Raw genomic sequence first — 25519 nt, 5'->3', positions numbered from 1 at the left:
GAGTTCAAACACCTGATGAGTTCAGTAAAGGCTTTCCCTTCATTTACTTCTGAGTAGTAGAGATCACCCCAGTGGTCAGGAATGATGGGAACTCTAGTCCAAAATCAGCTGGAGACCCAAGTTTAGGGAAACCCTGATCTGGGCAGTCTTGAGCATCTGGAGACAAGGCAGAAGCTCAAATCAAGCCCGTGAGCATTGGAAGTAGGAGTGGGAAACCCCTTCAGCTATCAGGATCACTTCCCCATCTAAAGAACTGGGAGGATTTCCCTCTCCTGAAGGCACTCTCAAGGCAAAGAAGGAGAAAGCAAAGAAAGTTCGGGTACATTTTAGCTCCACGGGCTACTCTAAACGTGACCCTATACTCTATACACTTTCTACGTAACGGGGGCGCGGCCACCACCGACATGCGTGCTCGCGTCACTTCCTCACGGGTCAGCCGCCTTGCGAAGGGATCGCCGACGTGAGGCTGACGCTGCTGGGTCCTGGTGCCCGCGGGTTAGTGGCCACGTCTCCCGGAAGATGGATCCGGGGAGCCCTGTCTAGACTGCGGCCTGGGGAGTAGCTGCTGCCGCTGTCGGCTTTTGTGTTGCCTCGCTCCTTTCCTCGGCGTCGTGGGTCCAGCGTGGGCTCCTTGGCTTCGGAGATCTGGGGTAGGAGCCGACATGAAGTGAGGCCGCGAGGGTAAGCAGAGGCCTACCTGGGAGCGGGGTTTGGAAATATAAAATAAAAATAAAAAATAAAAGTAATTAGGTTATCTGCTGTGGTGTAATTTCGCTGTGTCTTGTGGAGCGGCTAATACCGCGCGATTGCGATTTTATTTGTTTATGCTTACACCGGCGTTTATAGTCTTTTTCGTCCAAGGTCGCTCACACGCTTCTCCCATTTCATCCCCACAACGGCCCTGCGAGGTAGGTTGGGCTGAGAGGCTCGAAATCAACCCGTGGGCCTAATGGTTGAATGGTGATTTGGATCCTGATCTTTCCAGGTCATAGCCTTGCATCATCATCATCATCATTAAGAACAATTAAGAACAATTTATTTAAAGCCCATTTTTCCCTCTGGCTCTTCTTTCCATCCCGTCCATAATAATAATATTTCCCCCCCCATTTATATCCCACCCATCTTTCCCAGCCACTCTGGGCAGCTTACAACATCTATAAAAACAAAACAGCATCAAACATTAAAAAACAAAACATCCTGTGCTCGCTTCAGCAGCACATATACGAAAAAAATTTTTTTGAACAATACAGCGAAGATTAGCATGGCGCCTGTGCAAGGATGACACACAAATTCGTGAAGCGTTCCTATAAACAAACAAACAAAAACCCAAAATATCCCATACGAGCAACAGACAAACCAATAAATCAATAGAAAGCAATGATAGCAACAATAATAAACTGTTTATAGTTATACCCAAATTAAAATAACCACCAACCCCAAACTAAACATTTAACCAACATCAACCCGACAAAATTAAAACAGAGGAACCAAAATTAGAACCGTTTAAAACATTTTAGCCAGTTGCCCCAACCCAAGAGTTGTTCCAGCAATGTCCCTCTGGCCTCTCGGGAGCCTCTTTTAAGAAGGACACATACTGGCTTCAAATCAGTGTAAAGGTCTGCAGATTGTGAACCTGCAGACAGTGAAGCTGCTAATTGTGAACTAGGTTGAGATTTAGCAGGTGAAACTACACCCCACCCCCTGCAGAGAACTGCAGCAGAAAGAGAGATTCTGCCTTCCAAAAAAGAGCTTATTGGCGTTCAGCTGGAAAAGGCACAGGAGCCTGCCTGACAATTTTTTTAAAAAAGGTGGCAACCCTACTGTGGTGGAATTACTGCCATTGTAGAACTGCTCTTTGTTAAGGAGGTGAGGTGGTTGGCGTAGAGAGGAGTGTGTGGGTCAAATATAGAGAAGGAAATAGGAGGTAGGAAGAAGAGGGCTGGGAGCGTTGTGGAATTTACTGGCTGCAGTGAGGGCATGAGGCAGAAATTAAGGCTGAGGTAATATCTCTGGGAAAAGATGGAGTCTTTAGCAGAGCAGGATCTGATGAGCAAGATTAAAATTTCAAAGGCAAACAAATGGAATAGGAGAAAAGGAGTATTATTGATTGATTGATTGACTGACTGGAGTTTGAGCAAATAACAATGCACATCTCAGTATTTATGCCAATTTCTGGACCTACCCACATGTTGTTTTTATTCTTGAAACATGTCCCTCCTGTGCACTAGAAGAAACACCCACACAATTAAATCTACATGGCAGGCAAGGGTGTGCCAAGGTTGTGGCTTTGTAAAAAGACAATTGTAGAGTGCTATATATTTAAAAATAACTTGGCTATGTTGGTTTTTTTTTACAAAATATGTTTGGGTTTTCCTCCAGATGTGCAGTTGCAACCACCCCCAGGCCTGGAATCCATTTATGTAAAACATGAGTGGAGCAATCACTGATATGGCTTTCAGCTGTTTTCATGATGGTAGAGGTTTAAAAATCTGCTGCCTTGATCCAAGGATTTGGTGATGCCTGCCTGTTTCTGTGATTTTTTTCATACATTTGCCTCCCTGGATGAACGTCATAGCAAGGGGGAGACAAACCTGGCCCCATCTATTGGGTAGAGAAGGAGCAGCTGTACTTCCCCACACTCTATAAATAATAAAATTATTATTATTATTATTATTATTATTATTATTATTAATTATAATACCACACTGCTGTGACTTCCTAATTTTTGCTTGCTTCCCTTTTTGTTCTCCATCCTTTCCCCTTTTGTATCATATTTATTGGATTGTGAACCTGCAGACAGGGAATTTCTTATGTTTTAATAGCTGTATAACACTTAGAAGGTTGGGACGCGGGTGGCGCTGTGGGTTAAACCACAAAGCCTAGGGCTTGCCGATCAGAAGGTCGGTGGTTCGAATCCCCGCGACGGGGTGAGCTCCTCTTGCTTGGTCCCAGCTCCTGCCCACCTAGCAGTTCGAAAGCACATCAAAGTTGGTCATGACTGGACCTAATGGTCAAGGATCCCTTTACCTTTAACACTCAGAAGGTTTTCGATATTTTATAAGTGTTTCCTAGAGAAATGTAACATTTTTATTGAGGCCAGAATTGCTCATATGAAGAATAAATTATTGTGTGGATGGACCCAAATGAGGTGTGGTAGCTCAACCAAACAAACTTAATAATATTTTTGACTGATCTTTATTCATATTTCTGGTCACATTTTCCAGCAGTGGAGTAGATGAACTTGTCATATATAAATACTTAAACCAGTACTGTTTTGTAACCTTCTTCCTTGGAGAAAACTGTTTGGCATTTGAACTGATCTAATATAGAATTCTATTTGGATTTATTGTAAATAAAAAGGCTGATATGTCCAAATTTGTCTCTGGCACAGCTTCCATTGATTTCAGCATGACTTGCACAGAAGAGCTTCACAGTGAATTGTGTCTTGTGTAAATCTGTCTGCCATTTGTCTGCTTTTAATAATTCTCAAAATCCACACATGCACCTGCAAGCACCAAATGTTATGTCATTGCATCCAATACACATGTTTACAGACAGATCTTCCATAATCTCATAGAAAGTGATTTGTGGAGCAAAAGGAATGCATGTCTGAGCTACGATATAACTTTCTTCATCTCATAGCTTATGTCCCCATAGTCCAACTCCACCAGTGCAGTCAAGGTCACAAAATTGTAGAGTTGGAAGGGACCATGTGGATCTTCGAGTCCATCCCCTGCAATGCAGGAATTTTTTTTGCCCAATGTGGAACTTGAACCCATGACCCTGAAATTAATAAGAGTCTCATGCTCTACCAACTAAGCTATACTTCTCCCCCACTCATCCCTTTTGCTCACTGAATGGGACATTCTTTCTTTCTGTGTGATTGAGTTAGATCTGTGTTGAAACCCATGGACCTCTAGAAGTACTGCTGAGTGACATGGAGATGCTTTCCATAAATGTACCACGTTAGATAGCTTTGCCCTTCTACCTGACACTTTCATTGAGGATATAATTTTAAAGAATAAGAGAAATGTTGAATTTGTTGGGTTCCAGCTCCGGTTTATGTGGTGATGGAACAACTTCCTCCACCAAGCTCTACAAAATTGACTTTGCGTGGCAACCTGAAGGAAATACCAGCTGAATGCTTTAGATAATAATAATAATAATAATAATAATAATAATAATAATAATAATAATCTATGTGTGATCTAAAAATCCCATTGTTTGACTTTTTTCTTCTCCCACCAGGGCGAATATTGGATCTTCAAATTCCATATAATTTTTTACTATCATTATGTCTTGGTTTGCTGACTTGGCTGGAAAGGCAGAGGATCTTCTCAACAAGGTGGATCAAGGTGCTGCATCTGCTTTGAGCAAGAAAGAGAGTTCTGGCAATGCAAATTACAACAATAGCACCTTGGATGATGTCGGCGAGTTCCCCAAAGTGCACCAACAGACTCGGGATCAGCAGTATCAAGCATCATCTAAGTCTGGCTTTGTCTCCTCGGCAGCAGATAATATTAAACATCAAAAGGCAACAATCCTGGCAGGAACCGCCAATGTTAAAGCATCGTCCAGGTTATCCATGGAATCTTCCCCTTCCTCAGAGGCAGCATCCGTGCCTAGAGTGTCTTCCCAGTTTGTGAGAAGGAAAAAGTCTGAACCCAACGATGAACTCCTGTTTGACTTTCTCAATAGCTCTGAAAAGGAACCAAATGGGAAAATGGACCTTAAACGAGAGAAAAGCAGAGCAGCTGCTTCTCAAAACCACTCTCGGACTTCAAGCATCAGCTCCGTGTCAGCAAGTTCACAGAGTGTCAAAACCGGTGAAGACGCTTCCCTTCGGAGTCAAGGCAATGGTAGTTAAGCATAACTACAGAGGTTAAGGAATATGTTAAAGTGTGGTAGTGGTGAGAGGAGTTTTATTATAATGGGGCTACCACTGAAAATGCCCTGTCTCTTGTGTCTTCTAGCCTGTTAGATTTTACCATTGACCCATGTGATCAAATAGGTACATATGCCTTGTACATGTTTGACTCTTATGTTTCCTTGGTACATGTGTGCTGCAAGTACCATTTCTTTCTGAAATTCCCCGCCATCCCCTGATGTTTGGGGGTTTTTTGCGAGACTTACATATTTGGCCAGCAGCATCAGTGAATCTTTCAACAATGATCAAATCTATATGGAGTTTTTCTAGTTAACACAATAGCAGCTCTTAATTTTAAAGGTCTTTGTATCTTTGAGAGGAAGGGCTGAGTATAAATTAATATGATAGTAATAAATAGTTTATATTTTCTGTGTACAGTGATACCTCTAGTTACGAACTTAATTTGTTCCAGGGGTCCGTTCTTAACCTGAAACTGTTCTTAACTAGAGGTGTGCTTTCACTAATAGGGCCTCTTGCTGCTGCTGCACTGCCGGCACACGATTTCTGTTCTCATCTTGGGGCAAAGTTCTCAACTCACAGTAACTCTTCCAGGTTAGCAGAGTTTGTAACCTGAAGCATGTGTAACCTGAGGCGTTTGTAACTTGAGGTACCACTGTATTACTTACCTGAAAATTATGAAATGCAAGCTGAGCAGACAGGCATAGGATTGCGCTGTTCTGTTCATTGTAGAAAGTAGGTCTGCAAAGAGATGTGCTTGCTTTAAATGTGGCTTTCTATACAGATACTCTGGATAGTTCCAGTTCTGGACTGGAGACTGATGTGGATGTTAAAAAAGACCCATTGCCAACTGCAGAAGCTAACCCCAGCCTCGCACCTAATGATGGGAAATTGCACGAGTTGTCCAATCTTCGCCTTGAGAATCAGCTTCTGCGGAATGAAGTGCAATCTTTAAATCAAGAAATGGCATCATTAATTCAGCGAGCCAAAGAAACACAAACAGGTAGAGGATTTATAGCCTTGACATTTCACGCTATTAGCACCTTTGGAAATTGTTTGAGGGTGATATAGCAAATGTTTGGGAATGGTGCTCAGATAATTTATGTAAAGCACTCTGAACACTTGAAACGTGCTATAAAAATTCCAAGTATTATTATTATTGCTATGGGGTTGGATCCAGAGTTCCCATTGGAGGAAATAGCAGGGACATATTATACTGACATATTCTCCCTCCTGAATGTCTTTGCTGGATTCTCCACACTAGTGAGAACCTTGTTTTGTATTTTTACAAGTGTCTTCAGTCCTTAAGACTTCATTTTACACATTTCTATTGTTTTGCTTAATAATGTTATTTATTTATTTCAGGTATTTATAGGCCCCATTTCCTAACTGTCCTTAAGAAATTGGTAACACTGGGTGTCATTGAGGCTTCACCCTCCACAAACAGAAGGACTATTTCTGTCCATGGATGACTTTTGATCCAGCGGAAGCAGGGCAGTTGGGGCAGGCCGCGTTTGTCCCCAGCACCACCCACTGCACTGTTTCAAAGGGTTCCCCAGTCTTCCATAGCAGATTTTAGAAGAAGCTCCAAGGGATGCTCTTCTAAAAGGGAGCTGACAAAAGCATACTCCCTCTTTGTGTTGGTGGGAGCAAAGTCTGGGTACAAGTCAGTGGTATCCAAGAAACATGTCCTGTTAGTGCAGGGATTTCCACTGGTGCAAAGCAGCTTCCCCTCTCCTTTCTCCTCACTCTCCCCAGATCTGCTCTGGGGGGGGCTAGAGAATGTTCAGAACAGATTGAGGAGGAGGAGAGGGGGAGTTCCGTTACACAAGTGGAAATCCTTGTGCTGAAGGGGCATGTTGATTTGAAACTGCCCAGTATATCTGAATTGGGACAAAACACTGCTTATTTACTTTTATATTTAGTGTCCTAATTTCTAATCACTGGCAAAATCATGCTACACAAACTGTAACTATACAAACAACCTTGTCAATCACCTTGATGTCTGCTGACTTAAACTTTTGCAGAATTAAACAGTGCCCGAGCAAGAGTTGAAAAGTGGAATGTTGACCATTCAAACAATGACAGGCTCGTTCGGGAACTTCAAGCTCAAGTGGATGATCTGACAGAAGCCGTTGCCGCCAAGGATTCCCAGCTGGCTGTCCTGAAAGTGAGGTTACAGGAAGCCGATCAGCTTCTCAATTCACGTACTAAAGCATTGGAAACAGTGCAGAGTGAAAAATCACGGTACTAATATATTCTTCTTGCCTTATTATTATTATTTAACTAGAGCAGGGTTTCCCAAACTTGGGTCTTCAGCTGTTGGACTACAACTCCCATCATTCCTCCTAGCCTGCAGGACCAGTGGTCAGGGATGATGGGAATTGTAGTCCAAAAACAGCTGGAGACCCAAGTTTGAGAAACCCAGAATTAGAGAAATCAAATTTTTGTATCTCTCAATAACCTGATCATTGGCTTTATCCTCAAAGGCATCAATCAGATTGCTCCAGCGGTAATTCTTCTGTCTATAATGGAGGGTGCTCATATGCTGTGCTGAGGGCCTGATTCAACTGATAAATTTAGTGGTGTAGAAGCTGCTGCCGCAACTACCAAAGTTGCTTCTATGTGGTTTGGCCAGCTTGCATGATTTTGAAACCTAATCTGTGACATCTGCAGGTGTGGTTTCGAACCATGGAATCTGCCCAAACACTCTCTGTGGAGATCTTACTCATGTCCCTTGTGATGTGGGAGCCACCCCGGAACAGTGGCTCATTTAAATAGGGCCTGATTTTCACTGGAGTGTGCAGTTCCTCTCTGGAGGTGGAGAATGGACGGCTCCTGAAAGCCCATTGGCTGAAATGCATCAATCCAGGCTCCTTCAGGGTTCCTAAAAGGGGGGGGGGGGATGTGAGCTCATTGCACCTCTTGTTTTTCTCAATAACAGCATCATCATTTAGTGTTGCAAGCTGCTTCTTAAGCTCCCCGAGGTATTAAGGCCCAGCTCATTATGTAGTACTGGTGACTGTTACTTAGAAAACAGAACAGATGGAAAATCTGTTTGCATTCTCTGCATTGGGAAGTGTTCAGTTTTAAGGTGGCTCTTCCTCCTTCATTCGGTTTGTAGAAACTGGGATGAATTCAGACAAATTCTTAGAGGTTAAGACTCTCAGTCGTTACTAATGATGGTGGCAATACGTTACCTCTAGTGTTAGAGGTGCCATGCACTGGAGCACTTATTGCCAGGGAACAACAGCAGGAGAGAGCTGTTGTCTTGCTGATGGGTTTCCCAGGTGCATCTGGTTGATTCTCATGGGATACCAGAGACTTTTAATCTGATCCTGCAGGAGTCTTGTAATGTTGAGTTTTTCTTCTCTGGAAAAATGAAAGAAAGCAAAGAACCCAAATGCAGTCACTCTCCTTGTCAAATAACTAATTTTCCTTTGAACAGGCAAACAAACTTGAAAATGTAGTTGGTAGTTTGTTAGCCTTGAGATTAATTTCCCCTTTATAAACTTGGAAAAAACACAGAGGGGGAAAGTATGCAATATAACATTTGGCTCGGTGTTTTGTTTTTAATTGAGACTTTTTTTTGTGAAAGCTAGGCACTAAACTAGAAAAATACTGTGGAGGAAATGTTGAATAGGACTGAGTAGAATGAGAGTAAGGAACCTCTGGCCTGGAGGCCAGGTTTGGCCCAGCTCAGGTCCTGATTTGTTCAGTGAGGCTTTCCCCCTAAACTGCATCCACCTGCTGTCATATGTGGGGCAGGCAGAGATGTGGCTGGATCGTTGTGAAAAATAGGATAATGCAGCATGGTTCATGTCATTGCCCCTCAGCTGATGTCTGTTGACTCTAAGCCTGCTAGACCTGCTGTGCAACAGGCTTTCCTGTGGGGAACATGGTTGCGCAGCTCATCCCTTCAAAAAGCAGCTTTGCCTGACATGTGCTCAGCACTGGCAAGCATAGGGTGGGCAAAGCCCCTTCCACAGTAGTTCCTAAGTGCTTGCGCATGGGCCTCCCATGGGTGGGTAGGATAACCCACCAGTCAATTGTCTGGCAGCATAATGGCATCACATGATTGGCAGGTGAACTGTTGCACCCACCTGTCAAAGTTGAGCTGCTGGATCGGGAACAGATAAGGATCCTGTCCACAACACACACAAAAAGGTTCCGCACTCCCAAAGTAGAAGTAATTTTACAATACTGTGGAAAAGATGGCATTGCTATGGATTGTGTCTTGATATCTTCACATCTGTTTCACTGTCTTTCACTTTGCTGTCTTCCTCTCCAGAATAATACAGGATAACAGTGAAGGGAATAGCCTGCACAATCAAGCTCTCCAGACTCTTCAAGAGAGATTACATGATGCAGAGTCTGCGCTCAGACGGGAGCAGGAAGGCTACAAACAGATGCAGGTTAGAACAGCAAACTTGGAAGCTGGTGCTTCACTTCAGTGATTGAGGAACTGCAATTGACAGAGTGCAGCAAAGTGCCTTCAAATCTTGGCGATGCTTCTCCTCCCTAAGCACCCCTCATGCAGAGTCTGCCCATTTGTCCACCTAGCTCAGTATCATTGACACTGACCAGCAGCAGATGTCCTGGCTTTCAGACAGGAGTCCATCTCAGCCCTACTTGTATATAGATTTTATCTCTTAATTATGGATGGTTTGTGTAATAGGTTTCTATTATTTGTAAACTGCTTGGAAGCCTATTTTGTTACTAAGAGGATTGTACCTGGGACCTTTCTTTGTGCTGTCACTGAGCTACAGCCTTTGCATATGTACATTATAAATAGTCACTATGGAGCAGGATCACCTTCCTTCCTTCCTTCCTTCCTTCCTTCCTTCCTTTCTTTCTTTCTTTCTTTCTTTCTTTCTTTCTTTCTTTCTTTCTTTCTTTCTTTCTTTCTTTCTTTCTTCCTCACACCCTCCAGAGCCAATTTTCAGTCCGCAGGGGAGAGCTTTGGTGGAAAGGGGTGGAATCAATTCCACCATTTTTCTCATTTTTTCTCTACGTCTCTTTTTATTGTTTTGAAGTTGTGATAAACACTAACCTTTCCTTTGCAGAACGAGTATGTGGCTCGGCTCGGTAAGTTGGAAGCTGAGCGTCAGAACTTGGCTGAAGGAGTTATTGCAGCAGAGAGGAAATCTGCAGAGGAGAAGCGGAGGGCAGATGAATTTCAGCAGCAAGTCAAAATGGCCAAGAGCGGCTTGGAGTCTGCTAGGCAGGAACTGGTAGACTACAAACAAAAGGCTACACGCATACTCCAGGTGAAGCAAATTTATTGGCTCAAAATTCATACCAAGGTGTCCCCCCTTTTTTTATCTCTTTAAAAATAAAAATGTTCGTACGAAGTAACCCAGGCCTTATCCACAAAGATACGTATGCAGTCATGTTTTACTGATAGCTGGGGCTGCTAAGGGAAACCTTCAGGTATTATTATTATTATGTACTTATGCACTTACTCACTCCACCTTTTCCCCTGGCGGGATTCAAGGCATCTTACAGATAAACTTAAGAGCTGCTAAGAACCTAGAAAAAGCAATAATTAAAAAACAAATAAACATTGACAAAAATTAAACAATATACATATAGAAAATATATTTACACCATACCAATAATTACAATAAAACTAGCATGGCAGCACCCCTTTCATCGAAAATAGTTGTTTCCCAGCTATGGGGGTTGGTTGGCGAGAACACGTAACTAGTTACAGAGTTAGTATCCCTCCAAGTAACAGCTGCTGAGGATGAACAACAGGGAGCTGCCATCACCTTCAAGTCCTGTTGTTGCCAAATTCAAAGTGAGCCCTTCTGGGGTAGTAAATGTAAGGTATTTTCTTTTTAAAGTGTGTGCGATCAAGCATAGATTCTGATTATTACTTTGCAATTTCATTAACATTACTTCTATATGTTAGGTTGTTTTATGCATGGCTGTAATGTTCATTTTTGTAAAAAAAACAACAACAATAATTAAGCAGCTAATATGAATAAGTAAAATTATGTTTTAAATCTCAGTCAAAGGAGAAGCTGATAAACAGCCTGAAAGAAGGGTCTGGCATTGAAGGTCTGGATAGCCAAACCACAAGCATCATGGAGTTGGAGGAACTAAGGCACGAGAACGATATGCAAAGGGAGGAATTGCAAAAACTGCGGGGGCAGATACAGCAACTGAGAACAGAATTGCAGGTATTATAACATCCGTAGATGCTGCTTCTGCTGCTTCTTACTACTACTACTACTACTACTACGTTACTACTCTTGCTTACTACATAAAATATCTCTAACCAATTTACATTTTAAAAAGTTTAAAACAAACACTGAAAAGAATAAAATGATGGCATTTACTAAAAGCGCTCATCCTGCAGCAAAGGACAAAACCCTACCTCACCTACTAAAAAATGAACACCACTACAGGCTAGCACGTGGTCATACTTTTTGATCCCAGTTAAGAACCAAATGCCTTGGAAAGGTCTTAACATATTTTCCTGTTGCCTAAAAGTTGGTAGTGAGGGTGCCAGGTGCACGTCTCTGTAGGTAGCCGGGGTGGCATCAAGGAACAGACCTGTTCTGCTTTGCACGGGGTCAGAAATGCAGGGTCCAGCTAGGTTAATGTGGCACAAGAATCATGAGCAGAGGAAACTTCCTTGCACCAAATCTTGGCCGTTAGTCTGTCTAGTTCAGTATTGTCTACACTGAGTGCCAGTGGCTCTCCAGGGATTTGGCCAGGCCTCTTTGCCAACACTAGCCTAAAGATGCCGGAGGTTTAATCTTTTATTGACTGAGTAGGGCTTGGGGAAGAGAAAGAGAACTACCGTGGGGCTCCATTGAGAGGAAGGGCAGGATATAAATTTAACTTAACAACAACAACAACAACAATGAGAATGGCTGGGGTGTGGCTTTTGGAGCAGGATGTGCCCGATTCAAATCATCTTCTCAGCCTTAAAGCTTGCAAAGTGACCCATGAGCCAAGCCCCCTCAGTCTAACTTAACCTCGCAAGGTGGTTATGTGAGGATAAAATAGGATAACCATACAAAGGAAGGAAAGTGTTATTACACAAATGTGAGAAATAAAATTCATCTGCACTGCCCCAGTGCTACCTTCTTGTTCATTAAATTAAACCAACCCTATCTTCAGCCCAATGCTTCAAGGTGGCTGCCCCCATTGGCCACAGGTGCTTCCATTTGAGATATTGTGGGGAGGAAGGGCAGGATGCATAGAGAATGTGTGTGTGTGTGTGTGTGTGTGTGTGTGAGAGAGAGAGAGAGATAGTGTTCATCTGCCACTTTTCCCTAGGATACAAGACTGGGCGCCTCCAGCTACTGGCAGAGAGATTTGAAGCATTGGCCACCATATATTAAAAGATAGAAGTTCAGATTACACCTAGCAGTAAAGCTGGAAGAGACTTCAAATGACATCTGGTCCACCCCACTGTCAGTGAAGGAAATCCATTACAGTATTACAGCACTCTGATGATGATGATGATGATGATGATGATGATGATGATAATTTATTATTTATACCCCGCCCATCTGGCTGGGTTTCCCCGGCCACTCTGGGCGGCTTCCAGCGGAATATTAAAATACAATAATTAGCAGCTATCTAGCTTCTGCTTAATCTCTTCGGCAAGAAGTTGGCCTTTCCAGTACTCTGATGAAGCACCACCAGCACATCACTCAGGAGACTGCATGTGCAGTTCGCCACACTTCTCCATGGTCTCTGGAGTTGCTCCCAGTGGGACTGCCTTGGCACACAAGCCAGTTGCTGAGGGGGGAAAGTGTTGTGTTGCAAGGACCACCCTGCAGTTATCATGCGCAACCAGTCCTGGCTGGTGAGGTGATGCAAGTGGAGCACCATCGCTCTCCCAGTTTCCCAGCACAGGGAGTTGCTGGTGCTTACTAAGAGGGGTCTTGTGATAAGCTTGGCTCTGTGTGCTATGAAGATAGGGCCACTTGCTCCTGCTCATAAGAGTTGCCATTTATGATATTGCATACATAAGTAACATTTCCTTATAATGCAGGATATGGAAACCCAGCAGATAAACGAAGCCGAGTCCACAAGAGAACAGATTCAAGAATTGCAGGATCAAATTGCAACACAAAAAGCATCCAGGCAAGAAGTGGAAGCTGAACTAGAGAGACAGAAACAGGTAAGTGTTGGAAAGAGGTTATCGTTTCGCCATACTTAAATATTTCCTGCCACCCAGAACTTGGAAAAAACTATTTTGGCTGGTGATCTGAGGGAATTGAGGAAGGTGTGATTAACAGGTGCTTATTGACCCTACTGAATGAAGTCTATGTAGCAGGACAGGATTATAACTTTTTATTAAACAGACTTTTAAAAATTAAAAATCCTTTAGAACTGCAAGGATTTGAGCCTCTGAAATAAAGGTGGCCATTAAACTCCCTGAGCCCATAAAGACCCCAGCTACCAAACCAAAATCTAGACAAAGAAGTGCTGTTGGTTCAGGTTAGTTTCTTGTAATCTCAGAGTAAGTGTTCAGCCATTTTGGATGGGGTTGCATTCTCCCCTCAGAATCAAATTAAGCCACCAGGGAGTGTCCCTAGATCCAGTCTTACTTCCGGAAGGTCAGGGTGGTTGTTGGCTGTGAGTGCCCTTCCTTTGAGAAGCCACAATCTGGACAGAGTCATTCATGTCCAGGTCACTTCCAGTTTGGATTACTACAATGTGCTGCCTTTGAATAATAATAATAAATAATAATAATAATTAATAATTTATTATTTATACCACACCCATCTGGCTGGGTTTCCCCAGCCACTCTGGGCGGCTTCCAATAGAAAAATTAAATACAATAATGGATTAAACATTAAAAGCCTCCCTAAACAGGGCTGCCTTCAGATGTCTTCTAAAAGTCTGGTAGTTGTTTTTCTCTTTGACATTTGATGGGAGGGCGTTCCACAGGGCGGGCGCCACTACCGAGAAGGCCCTCTGCCTAGTTCCCTGCAACTTGGCTTCTCGCAACGAGGGAACCGCCAGAAGGCCCTCGGTGCTGGACCTCAGTGTCCGGGCAGAACGATGGGGGTGGAGACGCTCCTTCAGGTATACTGGACCGAGGCCGTTTAGGGCTTTAAAGGTCAGCACCAACACTTTGAACTGTGCTCGGAAACGTACTGGGAGCCAATGTAGATCTTTGAAGACTGTTTGGAGCTTCTGTTTGTTTTGCACGTATGAAAATGTATATTTTGCACATTTGCACTACGGTAGTTGCCTGTTCACTTCCTGGCTCAGAGTGTTCGGTTTGATCTTTAAAAACCCCAATTTTGGTAGAAATCCAACTGCTTCTATAAAGAGCCTGCTACTGAATGATACACTGCAATGGTCCTGCAGACAGGGACATGGAGTGCTTACCACCACAGCTATGGTGTTCATACATTAATGGAAATCATGGTGTGCTTCTGCACATAATTTTGATGTTAGGAACCCTTGACAAGGTCATTGAAGAGCCCTCCAAAAAGTTGTAATCTAACCCAGCGTTTCTCAACCGCTGTTCTGCGGCACACTAGTGTGCCACGAGACGCTGGCTGGTGTGCCGCGACGTGCAGCGACGAGAAGGGCGATTTGCATTGTCACGTGCCTGGCGGCCGCCAATACACTAACCCACTGGAAAGCAATATTTCTCTTCCTCTTTCCCAAAGCTCAGTGCAAACGAGCCTGGCGGCCGCCAATACTCAGCACTGACCCGCCGGAAAGCAATATTTGGCAAGTGTTTCTTACAGTCATAATTATAATATAGGGCGGCACAGAGTTAATTTTTTAAACTTTTTTAATGGTGGTGTGCCTCGTGATTTTTTTCACGGAACAAATGTGCCGTGGCCCAAAAAAGGTTGAGAAACACTGATCTAACCTGACTCGAAAGGTCCTGCCAATGCTCACTTGGAAACAGATCGGTTTCCCTGTATCTCATGAATCTTTCTCGTTTGTTTTTTGTTTTCATCGTGTGTATTGTGAGATGAAGACAAAGTCACGGGGAGTGAAAAAGGTTTAATTTGCTTTACCTGGTTGGAACTCTCCATCTTACAGGATTACTTGTCCTCCCAGAAATTCCATATTAACTAGAGAGTGGCAGGCTGAACTAATGAAAAGGCAAAAGATCTACGTTTGCTCTCGGAAAGCAGCTGCATAATGTTTATTATTATAGTATTATGAAGCCATATGGTGTGCCCTGTTGCAGTTGGATGGACTGTCTGTTTTTAGCCCGTGCTTTGGCTCTGAGGTGGAAACTCTTAAATGTACCCTGGCTCATCCATTTGAATGGGCTTGTTTTAGCACATGAGTGTTGGATGTAATTCGCTTCAGCCTTCTTGCTTGTTATTTCTAAGCAATACTTGGGTTAAATAGTTTGAAAATGAGGATGAAATCTGCCAACAGTGTAGCCCTGCCTTAAAGTCATTAAAGAGCACTTACTGTACATGTCAGGTAGGTGCCATCACTCTTGTCCTTTTGGCATCTGTTGAAGACTTTCCTGCTTCAGAATGGAGATCTTTCTCAGTCCGTATTGGATTTGAAAATGACGTTTAACTCATTTTAATGGCTTTTGTTCAGTTGTATGTGCAAACAAATTTGAATTTGGTTTTTATATAAGTAGTGATTTTTAAATATATGCATATGTTCATAAATGAAATAATAATTGCAGTACTGAACACAAGGCATGCAGCCCTTGATCCACTGACCGCATGTGACCGGAGGGGCACTTGTTGCTTAAATGATGCCTTTCTAGCTTGCAGAATAAGTCTGGAATATGTAGTACAAACTCCCTTGTAAGCAGGCATGGGGAACCTTTGGCCCTTCAGATATTGTTGGAACTATAGCTCCCATCAGTCCCACCCCAGTCATGTTAATTGCATGCAAAGGGGGAATGCCAGTTCACTCAGGCTCGTTTCCGTAATAGATGTCCTCTCTGCTGAGCAGGTTGCTCAGCAGTCCTGTCCTTGTGAAGTGACGGGCCTTTCAAATAGACTGGCAAGGATCCCCTGCCTTTTTGGGACAAAGGAAACACTTTGGAAATCTAAGAAAGTGTTGTGAGCACCACCAAATTCTTATTTCACAGAAGAAAAACTGGAATTGTTCAGAATCCCTCTCCTAAACAGGCAAAACTCCTATACACACACACTCCCAAAGTGCAGGTGGCCACTAAACTCCCACTCTCTCTACCTGACAGAGTGCTATATTGTAACTTTGGAACCATAAAGGATATTTTTGGGGCAGTATTAGTATTCCAAGAGGCAGCCCCACATTTGATGTACTGGGTAGCCTGGGGTGGTCCCTGCCAGTTTGGTGGAGGGTGCTTCCGTCCATATTCTAAGGGCCAACAATGCCAAAACACTTCTCCACAATCCCCATCCTTAAAAACGCATCATTATGGATCCCCTAGGCCCATTTCATTCAAGGTCTTCATCCTATGTCATACTCATGTCATTTCACAGTGCCCCGAGTTGTAGTTTCCAAGAAGAGGCATGTTCTGAAAAGGGCCCCTGATCAAGTTCCGCTCATTTGTTTGCATATTAATACCCGGAGGATGTTGCTAACAGACTTGAGAGTCTGTAGGTGTCTCTGTCACCATGCAGAACTCACATCAGATGAAGCCGGTGTGCAAGGAATGCCAAGAAATGAGGCAGGGGAACATCTAGATGTGAAACGTCAACTTTTCACCACTAAAGAAACAAAGCATGTTGGAGCTGTTCCCCACTTGTACCATTCTTTTGTGATCAGCCATTCATCTATATGGCTGGCACTGTATTTCATTGCCCATAATTTTATTCAGCCTTGGATAGCCTTAACATGCTTTTTTCTCAACTCTGGCATACCCTTTCAGCTGTGGATGTGGAAACAACAATCCATTGGTAAAAAGCAAAGGGACCTGGTAGTGAGTGGTATAAGGAAGCAAGAGTTTGCTTAACCATCCCATTTTAACCATCATTGCTGGATGCATTTCTTTTCCAGGAGCTACGTTACACTGAAGAAGAACTGTACCGGACAAAGAATACTCTGCAGAGTCGGATATCGGACAGAGAAGAGGAAATTCAGAAGCTGAGAAACCAGGTAACTTGAGTAGACTTTAATTCCAGTGTGGTGTAGTGGTTAAGCCAGTGTGGTGTAGTGGTTAAGAGCGGTAGACTTGTAATCTGGGGAACCGGGTTCGTGTCTCCGCACCTCCACATGCAGCTGCTGGGTGACCTTGGGCTAGTCACACTTCTCTGAAGTCTCTCAGCCCCACCCACCTCACAGGGTGTCTGTTGTGGGGGAGGAGGGGAAAGGAGATTGTTAGCCGCTTTGAGACTCCTTCGAGTAGTGATAAAGCGGGATATCAAATCCAAACTCCCCTTCTTCTTCTTCTTCTTCTTCTTCTTCTTCTTCTTCTTCTTCTTCTTCTTCTTCTTCTTCTTCTTCCTCCTCTTCCTCTTCCTCTTCCTCTTCTTCCTCTTCTTCCTCTTCTTCCTCTTCTTCCTCTTCTTCTTCTTCTTCTCATAAGAAGGGGAGAAACAGTAAGCCCCTTGACCTCCTTGGAATGTGTAAATGTAGCACAACAGAGTTATTAGCCAGCGTACTGCTGGTAGATGCTGGAACAAACCAAAAGTTTCCTGTGATAGCACATAAATGCTTTGGATGTGGGGGATGCTGGCATCACACTGGCCTGGCATCACAGTGGGACTGCTCCAGATGTTGGGTTGGTATTTTTTTATTTTAAAAAATGATTCTATTAAATACTGGCATCCTTGTACCTGGCATTGCTCGGGACTTCAAGTTGTGCAGTGAGTGATATTGCTCTGTATCACTGCTTGTGTTCAAGGAGAGCCAGACAGGGAAATTGATTTAATTCATGCCACTCTTATGTGATAACCAATATGTTTTCATCTCCTCTATCCTTTCCCCTCTACCTAGCTGACAAACAAAACACTAGGTAGCAGCAGTCAATCGGAGTTGGAGAATCGGCTCCATCAGTTGACGGAGACACTAATTCAGAAACAGACCATGTTGGAGAATCTGAGCACAGAAAAGAACTCCTTAGTCTACCAGCTGGAGCGATTGGAGCAGCAGCTGAAGACTGCCCAAGGTCCTTCAACAAATGGCTCCTCCATTAATATGGTGGGAATTGACGGCGGCGAAGGTAAAAATGAAGGCATGTTGACGACTAACCATCATGTTCACTAAGGATGTGTGCATTGTAAATAAATCCATGTTAGTACATGGATGGGCTGGGAGCTAAGCAGTTTGTGTTGCTTTCCCCCCTCCAGTTAGAATCCCATGGGACCCACAACAAAATGTTGCAGTGGAATTTTCTGAGTATGAGTTGGTCATGTACAGCAGTTTTAAGAGAAGCAAGCCAATGACTGTGTAGGGCTTTTCATTGAACTATTGTTAAACATTTGATTACAACCAGCATTGAAAGTTTAATCTGACCCTTTTGTAGAGTTTGGTGGGCTACAGGAAGACACATTGAAGTGGCGGTGTGTGTGTGTGTTTTTTAAAATTTCTTTTCAAGCAATTTTGTTGCCAATATACCTGAACTTTATATTCTCTCCCCTCCCCCACTCCTATTAAGTTGTGGTCAGGTGCTTAATGATAGTAAAACTAAAAGCCCTATGCAGTCATTAGCTTGCTTCTCTTAAAATTGCTTTTCACTCTAAAAGTTTCTTTTGATTTTCTTGTAATTATATATATATATATATATATATATATATATATATATATATATATATACACAAAATAATTATGCATGGTTGGGGGCTGTCTTTAGCCCACCCACCCCCCACTACCTCCACTTTGAACCTACTAGAAATTACAAAATATTGTGTAGGACGGGAAGTATAGCCAGTCAATTTGGTGTAATTAATCAGTGACTGCATCAATGACACATAAAAGTGTGGATTTTAATCACAATTGTCCCCAGTAAGAAATTTCATTACTCGTTACGTTCTAATGTTCTTAATGCAACCAATAAACTCAACAGGACATTCCATCTTATCAAAAGTTATTTTAGCAAGGGAAGTCTTTCATCCGGACAGAGTTGTAGGAGAATTTTCAGAATAAAAAGTATTCCAGCACTCTTCTATGGCAGTAGCAGCCCACCCCCAAGCATCAAACGGTCCAACTCTACAGATTTAACCCCATCATCTGGACTAGGGTACCACAGTCCAGAACTCGGAAGCAAGCAAGGTGTCTGGTGCCAGAGTTAAAAAAAAAACCCACACTGGTTTAGTAAAAGGCTACGGAAGTCATGAGCAAGTCTTGGTACCTCGACTTACGAACCTCGACTTACGAACCTCGACTCGACAACTGAATTTTTCGACATACGAATGGGGCTAATGGCCGCGCACTTACGAATGTCTCAACATCCGAAAGGAGACCGCGGCGGTTTTAGATAGGGACTTTTCGACTTATGCATTTTTTCGTTTCCAATGCATTCCTATGGGAAATCACGTTTCCAATGGCGTTTTTCGACTTAACAAATTTTTAGACCTATGAAGGTGCCTTTGGAACGGATTAAATTCGTAAGTCGAGGAACCACTGTATTTGAAGTACTTTCAAAATGCAGTGCAGCACGGTCGTAAACCAGTTTATTCTAAAATAAGATACACTGTTTCCATTGAGGCTTACTTCTGAATAACTGCGTCTTTATGATGGCAATCTTAATTTGTCATTTGGCTGCAATCAAGATAGCTAAAACTCCTTAGTTTACAGTCCAGCTTTTTTGTTTCAGTGCCCCTGCAGAAGTGTTGAGCCTGTGTCGTATACTTTCTTCCCCTTCTTACTACATTTAAGTCGTAACATTTCCCCCAAAATGAATCTCATTTATCTGTGTACATGAGCTTAAGATGTGCTCCTTCTGCTATCCCAATTGTGTGTACAAATATCTTGGGATTTTTATTCCATTGCAGAGCACTCGGTGTGACTTTCAAAATATGAGCGTGCTGTTGAAATCAAGTAGCATCTAAGATGGGTCCTTCAAGTGTTGTGTTTGGGTGGTATCCCCAATAGGTTCTACTTAAGAGTAGAATCATTGAAATGAGGGGACCTAACTTAGTCATGTTGGTTAATGTCAGTAGGTCTGCTCTTGAGTAAGACTATAGGCCTTTTCACTTTTTGTCACAGTAATGTCAAGCCATATGTGGATTTTCAGTATTACTAACTGGTTGATGAATTCTTTTTTCTGCTACTAATTTTTAAATTGTTTTTAATCTAGGTGCACGCATGCGAAATGTTCCTGTCCTTTTTAGTGATCTTGATGTTAATGCAGCAGGAATGTATGGCAGAGTCCGCAAGGCTGCCAGCAGTATAGATCAGTTTAGGTGAGGAATTGAAGCCATTGTGGTTTTCTGCCTTTCCTTCCCCTCCCCACCCGTCTACTTACAGTATCGGCTAGTGATATAAACGTAATTCTGAAAAATCGGCGAGGTGGAGGTCCTGAATCTGGTACACGGTCATTTTAGAAGTAAAGAGCCCTCCTTGTTCTCTCCTACAAGCCCACCAATCTGCATTCTTCTGCCGTCACTGCTCTGGTGGGGCAGGAATCATTCTCATTGTCCCATTTCTCCATGCTCTTTGAAACCTCAAAAGGTATTCTGTGTTAATCTTGAAAAGTTACATATGTAAGCAAATGAAAGTTGTCTCTGTAAACAAACAAGATAAGGCCTATAGATCAACCACCTCTTATAGGGACTTCAGAATCTATCCCCATCTGTGTGGAGCTGTATGATGCAGGAAACTCTAAAATGCTTTGTTCTGTCACGCCCCATTTGATGGCTTAGAGCTGGGTTGAGGAACTCCCGTCCACAGGGTGGATATGAACCACAGCCAATTTTTATCCAGGAAGTTCTCTCCTGCCCATCAGCTATTTAACAGAGCATTTGGGATGGAAAGGGTTTGATGTTTTGCAAAGTGTGCCATTACAGATCTTTAAGAAGTTCTGTTACAAGAAGGTCAAAGAAGGGGGGAGATGGCTCAGCAGAGAGTTAGACCTTCGTTCTTTCTAAACATGCAAAATGCGTCCATGCATTTTGCTATTGCATGCAATAAATTTCCAGGATGCAGTTGTATTTAGAAGTCTGAAGCTTTGATTAGCTCTAAGGACTTGCCGTTCTGCTGTGAATTGATGCTTTCTTTTGGTAGGATTCTGGAGTTATTTTTGCCTTTTGTGCAATCAGGAAAGATAAACTGCTAGAGAGGGTGGCTTTATTTATTTATTTACAAAGTTTTTAATGGAGAAAATTGAAAGTGACACTTGAGTTTAATTACCAAGATTTAAATGTATGTCCATTGTGTGTTATTTTGTGTGGGCCTTACCACACCCACTACTGGAATACAGCCGCCGCCCCCCCCAAGCCTCACCTCTGGATACTGCAACCTATTCTCTTGACTCTGGCAGAATGCTTCTTTCAAGCATAATTTCAGCAGGGGATGGGAACCTTCCAGGAACATGTCAGGAGTGAGTGCAGTGCCCACGGGCTCCATGTTGCCAGCCCCTGTCTTACCAGGTGGTGGTGGTTGTTGTTGTTTTAAAAAATTTACCACTGCTCCAGAAATGATTTAAACAGTAGTTCATGGCTGCAGGCTAATAACCACATATTATTCCCTAATGTTGATATTGCATTTGGTTGCAGCATTCGACTTGGAATCTTTCTACGACGGTATCCCATCGCAAGGGTATTTGTAATCATTTATATGGTGAGTCTGTTTAGCCTACTTTGAAAGCACAGCAGTTTTATTCCTTCTTACATAATAAATAATCTTCATCTGACAGGCATTGAGTGGCATGTACAAGAAAAATGGGATATAATTAACGTTGGCAGTTGAGCATGCTCTGTAAGTAGGTTATGCAAGCTGCATCTTGGAATCGTGCAGCACAATAGATGCTGGCTGTTGCCTTTTTTAAAAAGCTCTTGTGCTTCAGTGCAGTTTTACAGTTGGCTCTTAACTACTAGTAATAATAGTTTGCTCCCTTTGAGTAGCAATGTGCCATTTCTGACAGTAGTAGTTGCTTTGCTTGACTTAACACTTGCTTTTGGTAGAGCAGCATTTCCAAAGTGGAAGCCCTGTGGCGCCGGCTGCAGCATAGGAAGCTAGGAACTTTCAAAGGTTGAAACAGGCACATGGCCGTCCTGAAGATAAGCTTTCATGGGAAGATCACTTGGGTTGAACGCCTGGGACTGCCTTGAGAGAGGAAACTGAACATCCTGTTCCGTACCCTCACCCCAAGCCCATCACAGCAAACAGACTGCAGGCTGGTGCCAGTTTGTTCCAGGAAGCTCAGGACAATGACCACATAGTCACAGCCCTGGAGCTGTCTTGCCATAGCTGTGCCTCTCTTTGTACCCTATCACTGTTTAGACCCATAACAAACTTTATTTTAATAATAAAAATGATACTTTTTATCCTAATTTGACTGTATCTCAGAGCTTCCTTGCAGCTAAAGCATACAGTACCATCCTATAGGTGGAAACCAGAACACACAGAAATGCCGTTTACCTTCTCGCTGCAGCGGTACCTATTTATTTACTTGCACTGCCATGTTTTCAAACTGCTAGGTTGGCAGGAGCTGGGACAGAGCTGGGACAGAATCACCCCGTTGTGGGGATTCGAACCGCCGACCTTCTGATCGGCAAGCTCAAGAGGCTCACTGATTTAGACCGCAGCGCCACCCGCATCCCTACTTGGCCCATTTAGCTCAGCATTGTCTCCACTGACTAGCATAGGGACCCTGTAGAATTTCAGCCAAGGGACATTCCCACTCTACCTGGAGGTGCTGGGAATGCATGCAAACCAGATGTTCTATCATCGTTTTCCTGCTCAATCATCATGACAGATAAGATTTTTTTTGTATGCCATGATTGTCCAAAAAGAATGCATGTTTCGCCTCTACAGGGGTGAATTAATTCCCAGCGCATGTAAAACTCCTGTCCTTTTCCACTAGAGGGAACTTCAGCCTGTGCTTTGTCATGGTATCTTGCCGTGTTATATAAGCAATCCTTTTTCATCTGTCTTCTTTTGGTCTCTCCACTTGTAGAAAAAATGACTTTCTCGAGAGAGCATATTACTGAGTGTCTTGAGATTTTCATTTTTCTGGCTTCACAATAGTGACGTACTGCAGGGGGCAGAAAAACACTTCAGCTGAACACCTACAAGTCATTCCCCCCATGCCAGTTCCAAATATTAAATCGAATGGGCCATGTTAATTTCCCTCCATCTTTTAAAATTATTCAGACCCAGAAGTCCACTCCCACTTAACAGTAAAATCTTTAGATTAATATCCAAGCTCAGTTAGCATCTGCAATGTGTATCAGCGGGTGTTTGGCTTTTCCACGATGTAATCTATAATCTCTTCAGCAGCCATTGTCGCTGCCTACGGGAGACACTCACAAGGTCACTGTAGAATTTGAAAGGCTTTTCATAACGTGTCTGAAACTGCACTTTACTTTGCCATCGCTGAGAGCCCTTGTCGTGTCTAATGACTAATGCAAGCGTGCGCCTTCTCGGTTCGGTGGAAAAGGGGAAAAGTCAGAACTGACTTATTTTGTATTGCTCCAAAAGCTTTTGCTTTAACCGTTTTGGCATCTTGGGTAGGTAGAGATAGAACATTGAGAAAATCTGAGTTCAAATCCTCTGTTGGCCCATAAGCTGACTGGGTTTACTTTGAAGTGGTCTCTCTCTCACTCTCAGCCTAGCTTACCTCCAGTACATATGCATCTATGGAGCCATTCTATTTTTCCTTCAAAAAGCAGATGAAAGGATAGCATGGAATGGCCCTGTGTACTGCTAAGCGGAAGGGCTGATATACAAATGCAAATAGGTCTCTGTGTGTATGGCATTTCCCCCCAGCCAATGCAAGTTCCCCATCTGCACGTGTGAGGTTTTATGGGGAGCACATGTCCCATTGCTGTTTCCTGAGTGGAATTGGATGAAGTTCCCCTAACTGTGCAGGGCTTTGCATCCGGAGTGGGATCCAACATAGTGCTAAGTCTCTCATTCCACCAGAACATTCTTCCCCTCTCTTCTCCCTGCTCACTCCCTAAATCTTTTCTAGGGGTCCCCCCAAAACATCTGGAACAGATTTGGAAATGGTGTGTGCATGGGAGGCCCCCAGAGAGCCCAATTCTACAAGCTGAAATCCATGCTCTGAAGGGATGCGGTAGTTGAATACTGCCCAGGGTGTTTGGGCTTCTTACAGTTCATAGTGTTGTGCACTAACTCCTGTTTCTCTCTTGCCAGGCGCTGCTTCACCTCTGGGTCATGATTGTTTTGCTCACCTACACCCCAGAAATGCATCATGATTATCCAAGTGGGAAATAAAACCCGATTCTGGAACAGAAACATACTTAGATTGCTTATGTAACCTTCGTTGGCCAAGGAGAAAACCCTCCAACAGCTGACTATTTGCAAGGGAGAGAGGGGTTTTGGCATTGGAAAACAGGACAGCGGCTGCATTTGTTTCCTTGCTACTTTGGCAAACTTAAATTATTTGGCAAGGTGTTCTAATTTAAGTATCTTTCACTTCCATGAGACAAAAGCCATATCCCTGGGGGAGAAGGCTATTCAAAGAATTCTAGCCTCTGTTCTGTCTTTCGTCACTCCCTTAGCATTGCACACACTTATGAAGCCTGTGTAGAGCAACACCATTTTTTGAAAAGTATAAATGGATATGGGGCACACTGTATTTTTGATCCTGCAGGAAATGGGCTCTAATCAGGGAAACTAACTGTAATTAGAAGCTAAAATGAACTTTCATTCATTATTGCACCTTTTAACTGTGTAAATATACATTTAGCTTTTCTTTAATAAGCTCTCTCATACCACAGATCAGACAGCTGCTTCTCAGAATTTACCTTATCTGTAAATAGCTTTAAAGAGAAATAAAGAATATATTATGCATTGCTTTAACTTTGGTCCTTCAGAATTTTGGAAATGTGTCATCCATAGTAATGCAGGAAATGGATATTTTTGAACCATATTTTGATAGTCATGTATAGTCATGTACATATGCAACTGTTAGATATGAGTGCCTTTTGTTCTTTGCATCTCTGCCATTGCCCATCAGTTGCCTTATTAAATCTTTCCTGTCTTCAAATTTTCATGGTATCGATCTTAGCATCATGCTCATTTAATAGAAAGTATTTATTTATAAATTCAAACACATTCAAAAATGTGTTGAGGATTCATCATTAAAGGGGTTGGCAGCTGGCAATAAAAGCAACCACCAAGCCTGAGCTGTTTTTGATCACTGTTGATTTCATGATTTGTATATCCTCCTATAACTGTGGTCTATTGATCTGCCAGTGCAAATTTCCTGTGGTCTTTTGACATGCTTTCCTATTAAGAGACCCTTTTTCCCTTTTGCTTGCAGCTGAGAAACACAACAGTGATTAAGGTTAAGGGAATTGGGCCTTTTGGGTGTGAGGAAGGGGTATGGGGCAAGCCTTTGGCTTCCACTGGAATTTAGTTGTCTCCCCAGCTGTGGGGGAAATAAATTATCGTTGGCATTAATGGGAGCACTGGGTGGAAGTAGGTTTTCTTTGGGATCGCAGCTGGGGAGTGAAGAGTTAACCTTCTCCTTCCTGTACACTGTGGTCCCTATGAGAATTTCCCCCCTCCTCAGCACATTTACATTTATTTCTTAAGTCC

General features: G+C 43.0%; 1 protein-coding gene and 1 pseudogene across 1 annotated transcript; both read left to right on the top strand.

Annotated features, from left to right (window-relative positions):
• The first annotated feature begins 440 nt into the window (after positions 1-440).
• GOLGA5 (golgin A5) lies at positions 441-24772 on the top strand. Its single transcript, XM_035107120.2, has 13 exons — positions 441-681; positions 4249-4859; positions 5670-5888; positions 6913-7132; positions 9177-9300; positions 9952-10155; positions 10903-11073; positions 12906-13034; positions 16847-16945; positions 17786-18011; positions 20088-20193; positions 21505-21568; positions 24110-24772. Exons 2-13 carry the CDS (start codon positions 4295-4297, stop codon positions 24188-24190), a joined length of 2208 nt encoding a protein of 735 aa, XP_034963011.1. The 5' UTR covers positions 441-681; positions 4249-4294; the 3' UTR covers positions 24191-24772.
• On the top strand, positions 1200-1313 carry LOC118075644 (U6 spliceosomal RNA; annotated as a pseudogene).
• Positions 24773-25519: the final 747 nt, after the last annotated feature.

Source organism: Zootoca vivipara, chromosome 1 (genome assembly GCF_963506605.1).
Source record: "Zootoca vivipara chromosome 1, rZooViv1.1, whole genome shotgun sequence".
NCBI lineage: Eukaryota > Metazoa > Chordata > Lepidosauria > Squamata > Lacertidae > Zootoca > Zootoca vivipara.
This window is presented reverse-complemented; position numbering and strand designations above follow the sequence as displayed.